This window comes from Cydia fagiglandana, chromosome 4 (assembly GCF_963556715.1).
Source record: "Cydia fagiglandana chromosome 4, ilCydFagi1.1, whole genome shotgun sequence".
NCBI classification, from domain to species: Eukaryota; Metazoa; Arthropoda; class Insecta; order Lepidoptera; family Tortricidae; genus Cydia; species Cydia fagiglandana.
The window spans coordinates 14414915-14427125 of record NC_085935.1 but is presented as its reverse complement, the minus strand read 5'-3'; the positions used below and the strand labels follow the sequence as shown (position 1 = coordinate 14427125).

The window sequence follows — 12211 nt, the reverse complement described above, 5'->3', positions numbered from 1 at the left end:
AAAATAAAAAAAATAAAAATAAAAATAAAAAAAATAAAAAAAAACATACAACCGAATTGATAACCTCCTCCTTTGGGATTTGGAAGTCGGTTAAAAATAGAAGCACATGATGATAAATGAATAGTAATCCATCTATCAATTGCGCAGTCGCTCGCAAGTGTTCACGCGGCCAACGCGTAGGCAGCCTAACGACTTGTAGGTTAATCTCATGCCCATATGCTGTGCAGCTATACGTGCTAGACCAGGTGCAGGCGAAGGTCGCGCCGGCGGCGGCGGGGTCGGTTCCGCGTCGGCGCCCTTATTAGCACTCATTAGCAGACGAAAGTGACTCGCGACTTGGTTGTTATTTCAATTGTACATACGACCACTGTAAGTAAGACCTCTCAATTCGGAACAGTTTCGCGTAATCAGAGATGGTTTTTATACTGGTCCGGTCGAGGAAAACTGTCGCTTGCGCTCAACAAGTTAAGAAAAATGTTTGCCCAGCAACCGATCGTTGGTTAACTGTGGTTAACCAGGCGCTGACTGCTACTCATATAAATGCATCGGGTTTTGCTTCTAGTTAATTCCTCGATTTATTTAAACACAGATTCAAAGCGAAAGTGGAACAAGGGCAACTGCAATAATAAAGATGCAGCTTTACATGCTACTTCTGGCAAACGAACCTACTAACTCTATCTGTGCTGCTATATTAATACTCATCGTTGCATGCCTACATCCATTTAGGCTGTACCTAAGTATGTATAGGTAAACTGACTGGTGCGTAAGATAATACTTAGTTACGCAGGTACCTACGACCTACGTATAACGTGAAGTGTTCTAGAGATCGGATAAGCTAAGTCAGCCCTTGAAACCTGTCGCGGGATTATCTTGCATCTAGCTCACCGAGGCAGCATTACTTGCCGTATCGAACGAAGACCCACACACTCGACAAGCCGAGAAACACTTTACGATCGCAGAGATAAAGTATTACCTGAACAGTGAGCGTTATCTTGAGCTAAGATTATGTGCCGGAAATGTATGTTACTTACAAACATATATCTCCTCGTGTAACTTCTCGAGTTACGTTATGATTATGATGTTGTTATGGTTCCTAATTACCATTTTTCGTGTCTGTCCATTTTCACATTTTGGGTTTTTTTTTTACGTAAGTAATATTTTATAGGTATCGGTTGTCTGTCTGCCTTTCGATCGTATTCGGAATACCTAAGTAGATATCGTTGCAGATTGCACCATAAGATAATATGTACTACCTATTAGCAATGTTTTCTACTGTCTTTCCCATTTTTATGCTTTAGTATGATGCTTCGCAGTTAATTTTACATAGCTATACGTGTCTCCACAAATTTCAAAGTTTTAATTAAAAAATGAGTACTTACGCAAATGTGTGTCACACACCGCACACTCGGACCGTCCGGCGACCCGTTACTCCAAGAAAGTAGTCTCGTGTGTCCTACTGCTTTCGAGTCCCCGCGCTGGCCGTGCCAGCCGGTTGTTTGAAAACCAGTGTTGATGACTACAGGGTATCCCAGAAAATATGCCGTGACAATCTAGGTACCTAGCGTAGTATAACGCGATCTAATTAATTTATCTGTCCTATATGAGCAATATGAGCTTCCAAAGGGGCGCACTACCTACCTTACAACGGGCAAATTCGTTTTGATGCACATCATGGCAACAGCCCAATGCCAATGCATGAGGTGAACGCTAAAGATAATTCAGCGCTGTAATAACACAACTACATATATATCACAACATTATATACAATTCCCGGTCGTTAATACAGTAAACAAGTCGATATTTGATAATAATGACGATACCTGGTCATTGCTCTGCTTGCTGGTATCTATCTACACTACAGGCTTGTTGAATGTTAAGTATGTACTATGTAATATATTTACTTAAAACAAATAGAGCTTCTTGGATATGATGGTTATAGACCGGGAGATAGTGACACATTTTACTGGATCATTTGTACCAGTATGGCGGTTCGTCAGGGGTCTAAGTACGTAATGAACGAAATAAAAATGATGGTCATAGCGCTGGTACCGGCGGCCCAATCGCGTGGGCGTTAGTCGAACGTGTCGGATAAAATACGAGTGGTGAACGATTTGTTCCACAAAAATCCTCGTATTTTTCGATAGTCCATAAAAAAGAAGTAGACGGTACCGTAATGCCATACTTCTCCGGTGTGACTTACAGCCCGCCATACTGAGGCGAACACATTAATTTAAAAAAAACAATTCAACCATTTGTGCCAAGCTAATTTTTGCACAGGTGATCATCGTTGAGCAGCCATTCATGGACATCACCATGCCATACTCTTCGGACGGTTCCAAATGGCCGCCATACCGCCGCAAGGGAGTTAATTTTTGCTAAACGATTTGTACCAGTATTGCATTTAAATTTTTGGAAAGTATTTGATAAAATGTGACCGTTATTATAATTGCCATACTTATAGTAGGGGGAAAAAGTGCTGCCATACTTGAAAAACTTATTTAATCGACACGTTTCAAAAATACGACTATGTATATGTTAAATATTTTTTTACAGCATGGCATCATCATATTCTGTTTGTTTGGATACAATTATACCTAAAAAAAATATTTCAGATTATAACTACGGGGCGGACGACTGTGAGACTTAAGCCAAGACTTAAAACAAAAAACAATTTTTTGACGATTTGTACCAGTATGGCATTTGGATTTTTGGAAGTTATATGATGCAATGTGACCATTATTATATTTGCCATACTTCTAATAGGGGGAAAAAGGGGCACCATACTTGAAATAAAAACAAAATATTGTACACATTTGCCACCGCCTACAGGTATGGCATTATGAGATTTCCATTTATGATCACACAGAAAGTCTTGAAAAAAAATTACAAGATGGTACAAATCGTTTAGCAATAAAAAAAAATTAACTCCTTTGCGGCGGTATGGCGGCCATTTGGAACCATCCGAAAAGTATGGCATGGTGATGTCCATGAATGGCTGCTCGACGATGATCACCTGTGCAAAAATTAGCTTGGCACAAATGATTTAATTGTTTTTTTTTTAATTAATGTGTTCGCCTCAGTATGGCGGGCTGTAAGTCACACCGGAGAAGTATGGCATTACGGTACCGTCTACTTCTTTTTTATGGACTATCGAAAAATACGAGGATTTTTGTGGAACAAATCGTTCGACACTCGTATTTTATCCGACACGTTCGACTAACGCCCACGCGATTGGGCCGCCGGTACCAGCGCTATGACCATCATTTTTATTTCGTTCATTACGTACTTAGACCCCTGCCCTGACGAACCGCCATACTGGTACAAATGACCCAGTAAAATGTGTCACTATCTCCCGGTCTATTACCCTTTAATCATCTTCGACGATAAAAGCTTTGGTAATAAGCCGAATTTATTTTCTCATCTCCATGGTTTCGAATTTAGAAACCAACCAATGGAGTTAGCGTAATGTAGGGTTGCCATACGTCCCGGTACGCCGGGACATGTCCTGGTTTGAAGCATGATGTCCCGGTGTCCCGGCCCATAAGCAAATTGTCCCGGTTTATAAATCATAGTTATTTAGTAGGGGGCATTGAGACAGACAGACGGCCGGACGGTCAACAAAGTGATCCTATATGGGCTCCGTTATTTTCCTTTTGAAGTACGAAATCCTAAAAATCTACCTACTATTATCTCGAAAAAATTTCGCGCTCGCTTCGCTCGCGTTTTCATTTAGGTATCTACATTATTTGTGACAGTCAAGTTGAAATTTGGTACACATATATTATATCAATCTATAACCCGAAGACGGACATGTAACATAGATAAAATGAATTTTAAACATAGGGGGCACTTATTGGGGGGGTAAATGAGACACTTAATAAACAAAGTTTTGCAAACTATATGGTGTTATATATCAAGTGATAGAGCTGTGGGAATCTCAAATATATTATATTAATAATTTTAAGATTAATAGTTTGGAAGTAATTTAAGTAAATAGACAAAAAATTACCACTTCCCCTCTTTATCCCCGAAACTACTAAAATTAAAAAAAAAATACTAAATAGTTCCTTACCTATAGATGACAGAAAAACCTATTAGAAATATGCAGTCAAGCGTGCGTCGGACTTATTACTTAGTTTTTGATCGTCCCTTACGGGTCTTTTTTAAACATTTCACTCACGTTTCACATCAAAATATACATTGTTGAAAATTGTGTAATGTACGGAACCCTTGGAAGGCGAGTCCGACTCGCACTTGGCCGGTTTTCGTTAAATGTCCCGGTCTGAGCCCCCACACTTATGGCAACCCTAGCGTAATGGAAAAGTGCCCACTTTTCGCGGGAACGCTGGAAGCTTTAGAATTGTCGAAAAAAATAAATAGGTATACAAGCTTTAAATATTTACTAAGGTTCGAAATAAGACTGCTTTCGCTTGCGCCAGAGTTAATAATCGGCATGTAACTAATTATTATTACACTTTCACCGCCAGCGTCTCATTTCATTTAACAATATTCAACTCTCTTGTCGGTGTTTAATTTTTATTTAAGCAAGTAGTTGCGTTATTGACTTGAGTCGAAACTTTAGAGCCATTACACCCAAATACTTAATTGCTTTGAACCTTTAAGGGGCTACCCGAGGTTTTCATCGATTTTTGACAAGTTTTGAATCGTATCTCCTTTTTTGTACTGCAGATAGAATTATAAAACAAACGGTTATCGGTTCTTCAATCTTTTATCTCCGGTTTTGTCCACCGGATTTTGAAAAAAATGAATACTTATTTTTTTATTAATTTTTTAAACATTGTCCAAAAAAACACTTTTTTCGTATCTAGTTTGCAGTAAAGGATCTTACATGTACGAAATCTACATATTTGGGTTCGTCTTTGAAGCGTCGAAAATCGTGTCCAAGGTTTTAATTTTAAACTAATTAACACAAAAGTTATGCCCAGAAAACCAGTTTTTTAACCTACTGGGGACTGAATTGTTCAACTTTGACGCCAAATATCTCGAAGACAATGAACTTTAAAGTAAATATGGGATACTATATTGCTTAAAGTCGTTGCTGTTAATATGATAAGCTACAAAAAACATAAGAAAACTAAGGGATTCAGATCGAAGGTCATTGGCGTGGGGGAGCCCGGAGCCCCTTAAGCACTCTGTTTCTTAAATATTTGTAACTGAATTCGTAAATGTGAAACCTTATTTTGGGTTATTTAATTCCAATTAAACTTAACCATTCCAGCCACAAGGAAAATTAAAGACATTAATCGGAACATCCCTTGTACATTGTACCTAATTTAGCGGAGAGACCAATAGGTGAGATAGAAGCTACAAGTATAAAATTAACTATAGGTAGGTATACCACTTATTCACTCGAAATGTATGTGCCACCAACGAACGAGATGGCATGGGAACTGGGAACTGAACAATCTTGATGTCTTTTAATTGAAAAACTCATTTTAAAAATAAGTTACGGCAAATATGTAACAATTATGAATCTAATACGATCATTTATATTCTTCTGCTTTCATAAGTAAAAGTTATTGATTTTTAAAAAGCGTTTTTCAATTAAAAGATATGCCAAGATCGCTTACCTTCTTTCAAGTTCTTTCTAATGCAAAAAAAAACGAACTATAGTCGTAACCCAGTGTCTCATTCCTATGCCGTGTTTTCGTGGTTATTTCATTCTTCCCTGCTCGTTCCACTTGTTGCCCAATGTTGGCTCAGATTTTAATGTGTTTCCCGTAGAACTACTAGGTACAGTCACGTCTATAAATATCGATAGTAGGTACGGACAAAGTGCCAAAAATATGTACACTACCTTAATATATGGGCAATAGGTATACAGTGTGGAAAGATAAGTCGGGCCCTGGAGGGAAACTACCTTAAATCCTTAACCTAGCTCATTTTACTTAAAGGAGACATTCCTTTATTTTTTAAAAGAAACAAAACTGCATTCAAAGAATTTTTCATTTTTTCTTCAATTTGGCTTGTCTAAAAAAATCTTGAGTACTAAATATTAGATTTTATGCATATTTTGTACGACAGACGAGTGTAAGACCTAATGTTTCTTGGAGAAATTTTATCAATAACATTAACTGTATCGACTAGTAGAATAAAAGTGCAAGTTTTTATTTTTTGGAATTTTTAGTCGGTTTGAGTCCCGGGCTAGGCAAGCGAGTTTTAGAAAATCTTTGAATGCAGTTTTGTTTCTTTTTAAAAATAAAGGAATGTCTCCTTTAAGTAAAATGAGCCAGATTAAGGACTTAAGGTAGTTTTCCTCCAGGGCCCGACTTATCTTTCCACACTGTATACACATTTTTACCACTTTGTCGGTATCGATATTTTAAGACAGGGCTCTCCAAACCCCGGCTATCGGGCTAAATCCGGCCCGCGGGTACCAGGCTCCAAGGATTCAGCCCTAACAGCAGCAACCAGATTTAGGTACCGGTACCCGTGGACAGTGTGTCAAGTTACCTACCGTACCTTACGCTTTTTTGACCCATCCGAGGAGGCGATATCACTAAATAGTGATTTCGGCAAGACAAACATGTCTCAGCACTCTTGGCGGATGTTAATTAGCAGAGGTAACACATGCACCTAAGTAGGTACTTAATGAAAATGATAATTCTCAAACAGTTTGCGCTATCAAAATCGCTGTCAACTTGGCCTGGTCTGACTCTAATAGATTTTTTTAGAAGGCACTTAGTTTTCAGTTCGAATAACATTGACCGAAAAATCCAGTGAAATTACATAAATAAGTATTTGACGTATGTAATAATTTAATGTATCGTGTCCGTGTGATTCGTGTACTAAATCCGCAGTTTCCGGTGTCAGAGATCAAACACAACTTGAATACCTACTTATTCATGTCTTTGTACTTATACTTTTTAAAATAAAATTCATGTTAAAGCCAACCGGTGTTAATTCGAAGTGACACAAACATTCGTAGGACCGTCGATGTAGAGCCAGGCGCGGAGAGCGGAGGCTGCGATCCACCGCGATCAATACGGCGCGCCGCCGCCGCGCCGTCGAAAGCGAACGCACCGACCCCTCAGTGCCCTTCACCGCAAAGTCGACGACCTGCACCCCCCCCCCCCTCCATGCCGGTTCTCAACCCTATACTGCTGGTTTCCTCAACGGTTATCCTGACCCAATTATTACCCGTCGTTGGCAATACACAAATTATTAAATTCTCAACACGAGACAAATTAGTATTCCGCTATGCAAAAAAAAAACAAATTTGAGTAAGAACGAGCACATCGGCGCCGTTACGAGTAATACCACTTTCTAGGAGATCTACCAAACGATTACAAATATCACAATTTAGGTAGGTACCTATCTATTATACAAAATGTAGGCGTTCATGTAGTTGGTTGGCACATCGTGACGATATCTTAACATTGTCATGAAGAATGGAAACGAAGGCAAAGGTGCGTGATTCACCCGATGAATCATGTTTACGGAAGCGGTGACTTAGGAAGTAGGTATTTTCTTCAGTTATGACGTGATACATGTGCGCAAAATAATTTCTAGATAATCACAATACTTACTGCATTTGATTTATGGCTTCATTTTCGTGCATAAGCATGGGCGGCGGATACCTAAAACCGGACACCAAGTGACAAAAGCTTTAGATAAACCATATCTATAATTATTATCTATCGATATAGGTACTTAATATTCAGATAGCGCAAGATCTGTTGCTTCTCTGCGGAAACGACCAACCAAACAAATATTTTTTGAATAGCTGCTCTACGGTTTTTAAATTAAGAGTAATTTTAGAATAGCAGATTACCTACCGCTTTGTGTAATATAAAAAGTATTGAAACTATATTTATATTTATACATATATAGATAATTATATAAATAATTATGAATTAGATGATAGAGTTACGGTTCCTCAATTATCATTACTAACGCACAATGCACAATCGTACGTTTTATACAGAACTTATGGGTCATATCATGTGAGTTCCTATAATTAGCTTCCTGTATCTACATACTATAATTTCTATGTTAATTAATGCCATAGCTGTTGAATCTCCAAATGATAAAATATGGCCCTTTACATTTTTGACATATTAGTTACGTAATGTAAGTACTAATTATAGCACTAGTGCGGTAAGGGGTCATCCATTAATTACGTCACACGTTTAGGGGGAGGGAGGGGTCAAGAAAATGTGACATATTGTGACATGGGGGAGAGGGGAGACAAACTTTGTGACGTTTAAAGTGACTTCATCAGTAACCGAAAATTTATTAAATTATTTTATTCGCTGTACATTTAAATAACAAGTTTTTAAAACGATAATCGTTTTTATTCGTTTAATTTTCTTTCCTAAGCAGTTTTGGGTTATAAAATTACTAATATTTATATAGTCAAAAATATTTTGATAAAATATGAATAATACTTAGGTAATTACTTAATTCGATTTGGCGATTTCGTAGAAAAAATGTGACGTCACACTAGGGGGGAGGGGTTTGCCAAATGTGACCAAGTGTGACAAGGAGGGGGAGGGGTCAAAAACCCTAGAAATTGGTGTGACGTAATTAATGGATGACCCCTAAAGTAACACCATATGTACTGTAAATAAACATTCAACACCTTGCCCATTTTTGTGGGGAGTAGCTGTTGAACTTGAATCTGCCGACCTCCACTGCGCGTGCTAAAATAGACGGGAGCTAAGACTTACTTGTAAAGTCACGCTTTGATGTAGAGTAGTGTACGTTATAATGATGAATTTACCTACGAACTAAAATGCTTCGGTTAATTATCATGTAAATGTAAATACTTAACCTTGGTAGGTGCCTCGTTTTACGCAACCGCTTGTTTACTATAAATAAGTTCACGCGCAGATGACCTCAGCTATTCTATTTGGATTCGGGTTCTTAGAATGTCCTATGGCGATGGGGTGTCGGCCGTGGGGTTAAGACGAAACAGGAGCTGAGTTTTAAATATTTTAGGTAAATATACCCGTCTCGCTAACGGAATCGGCTCCTAAAACTAGTGCGATAAGAACAAGGCGAAAAATCCTGCGTAAAAATCTCAAAAATCGAGGTTTCGTACGTAGTACGTAGACTGTTTCCTCCTCCAAAACTTAACCAATCGTAACCAAATTTAGAAATCTAAATGATTATGAAATTATCTGTGTCGGACCGTTTTGCTTTTTTGGCTAATTGATATCAGTTTTGAATACTACGCCTCACATTGCGGCATAGTCAATGAGGTCATGAGGCCATTTTGGTCATTTGGGCTCTAGCGCCCTAAAAAACAAAAATATCAAAAAAAGCAAAACGGTCCGACACAAATATTGACAATGTTAATGTGTGTTGAAAAAATCATTGCTCTAGCATCAAAACCCACGGAGGAAACAGTCGAGTACGTTTGTATGGAGAAATGACCACTTCTGTTGGCTCTTAAGGTATCGATGTACCGGGATCTTAGTTGGCACCCTGCACGTAGGGTAGGCGGCCAGGAGAGTGGTCGCTCACGGAGTCGACCGAGGTGGGACTCTTAAGTTCGGCAGCACAAATGGCGACTCTATTGTATTTTGTAACATCTGCAGAAGAGTCTAAGACCAAGTTCGACCTGGCCAGCCACATTCGGGCCCATAACAGGCGTAATCCGTAATTGATGAGAAAATAGGCTGTGACAGACAGACAGACGCACGAGTGATCCTATAAGGGTTCCGTTTTTTCCTTTTGAGGTACGGAACCCTAAAAACAAAATCGCGGTATTAATCCGTAGGTAAAAGTAGATTGGCTACTCCTGACAGCGGCTTCTCTTCTTCTCGAGCAACAATTTGTCATTCTCGTAGATATATCTCGTAGTAAAACCAAACGATAAGCACCTAACAAAATTAAATTAGTCGCGTGGTCAGTTGTGCAGCCAGCCCTACGGCACCGGAGTCAAATGTCGAGCGGCAAACCTCGACGACTATTTTTGGCAGCGCGCGTGGCATGTGGAGCGATCGCTGGAAAATACCTACCTACTTTACTGATCTATTCTTGGATGGCCTACTAACGTCGTGCTCTTGTTTCATCGACGAATATTTACGTAGCCCTCATTAAAAAATAATCATGTTAGTAATTTACAGTTACTATTTTTAAAAGTGTCTCTCGTAAGCTATTATATTTACCAACTAACATTAATTAGTATAGAAATTATTCATAGTCCCATGAGCTTAATATTTATTCTCTAATTCAGTATCTAGAACGAATGACTAAAAAACATCTGCTAATTAAGTTTAACCAAGCGTACTCGCAGAAGTACTAGACCTAGTAGATAATGTTGCATGGCATGACTTAGCAACGTACCTAACTGTATTCTAGCCTAACGTTAAAAACGCTTGCGAGCAAAAGTAAAACACTAATCTCCTCAAAGTATAACCCAGATCTCATAAAATACCGTTAAGTGTACAAATCTGGCTTTACGCAAGTAACGCTACGTGTTAAATTCCACATTTAAATTTAAAGGGTGTTAAAGGATGGGGCGGGGCTTGTCTGTATAGGATCGCCAGTCCGCCATAGGTACTCGCGCCGCGGCGGTCGGTGCTCCGTGGTTGTATCGACCCGCACGATGCGGCAACCCCTAGTACACTTGACATTCGCATTTCCTTGCCCCGAACACAGTTCATGATCACAAAGTTCAGGATATGAACTTCTTTTAGTGACGACAAAATGACTCGTTTTATTTGCTAAGTTAAGTTTTATGAAAATTCATGACACATGGATCTATTTATCTACAGTTTACGTTAGGAGGATGTGCTATCTCGCGCGTGGGCGGGATTTTGTCGGAAACAGTTATCATTATTTATTCGGACCGTACTAAATTTAATTTCAATAGATCAGAGTAACGACCCCTACCGTTAAAAAAAAATTAAATGGTAGAAATTGTCAGGTTATAATTTTACCAGAGCCTTAAAATAGTCTTTCAAAATTAGACATTTTAAGGCTATTCCTAGCGGTTACCACCAAATCATGACCACGTATAAACAGCTGGAATATTTTTTTCTTTTACGCTTTGTTAGATGCTAATAAAAATAGGCGTGACATTACAACAATTTTAAATTAAGGCCTTTAAGCCCATCGAATAGAGATTTGAATAACTGCCATAGGGACCATCATTCGATGAGAGAGGTCTTATAAAAGTGGTCCTATCAGGTTGCAGCTGTCTACACATTTTCACAGAAAAAGCCCATATTAAAGATGTTACCTATCTAATAACGTTAATGTATTGCATTTAAACTCGTGCCTAATCAACCACATTTTGTTACCAGGTGATGATCATCCAGGCCAGAAGCAACGCAAAGGATTCTTCAGAAGCTTTTGGAAGAAATCTCGTCACTATTCTTTAGAGCATCCGTGAAGCAATCAACCCGCGACGACAATTTAATAAAGAATGCATGCGGGCAACGTTAAACGTTAGGCAATCTGTTAAGTTTCATTTATACAGAAACGAAACGAGAAAACTGTTATTGATATGATAATGTTAACATTAAATAAATAATACCTACTTACTAAACCCCTGCACAAGCTATAAACATGTTCAATCAATTCAATAAGTTTTAGTGAAGTATTTGCTAAGCTTAGTTTGTAATAGAAACAAATAGATGACTTAATGAATATACAAAGCCTGACTGTGGAATTCAGGGAACTTCCGAGAGAACATTTTCAGAGTGTATGCCTACTGAAGTGTTGATTGTGACGTTTATATAACAATTATAAACAAAGCCACATGTATAGCGCTCGTTATTAATCAATTAATACATATTGTAAAATAACTCATAATTTATTTCTAAGTTAATAGAATATGTATTGTATCCTTATTTTTACAACCAGCAATTGGTATATAGGATTGTAGAAATGTAGATATATCACATAGAATGATTAAGTACATACATAACAAACCAGACTTTCATTACGATTACAAAAATTCATGGAGTTGTCCAAATGTTCCAATTACCATAGAACTATTAGAACTTGTCAATAAAAAGGTATCGTGAAAATTGTTATTGATAATTTTAATTTGGCTATTTTGTAGGTTTAGAACTTATGAATGATTCTCGTGTGTGTAAAGAACCAAGATCAGTTAATAAGCTATTGATACAAGTTTACATTTTATACCAATCCTTGTATTCATGTACTTAATTCTTAATATTGTAGATTTTGTCAAAAGAAAAATAAATTATGTTCATTAGCATTTCAGTCT

At 38.0% G+C, this 12211-nt stretch overlaps 1 protein-coding gene across 1 annotated transcript in view; it reads left to right on the top strand.

Moving 5' to 3' along the window:
* LOC134663839 (uncharacterized) overlaps positions 1-12207 on the top strand; it is a 193814-nt gene extending 181607 nt beyond the window's left edge. The window contains exon 16 of the mRNA XM_063520354.1: positions 11280-12207. Within this exon, the coding sequence (XP_063376424.1) occupies positions 11280-11368 (89 nt within the window). The 3' untranslated portion in view covers positions 11369-12207. The remainder of the gene's footprint in view (positions 1-11279) is intronic.
* The last annotated feature ends 4 nt before the right edge of the window (positions 12208-12211 follow it).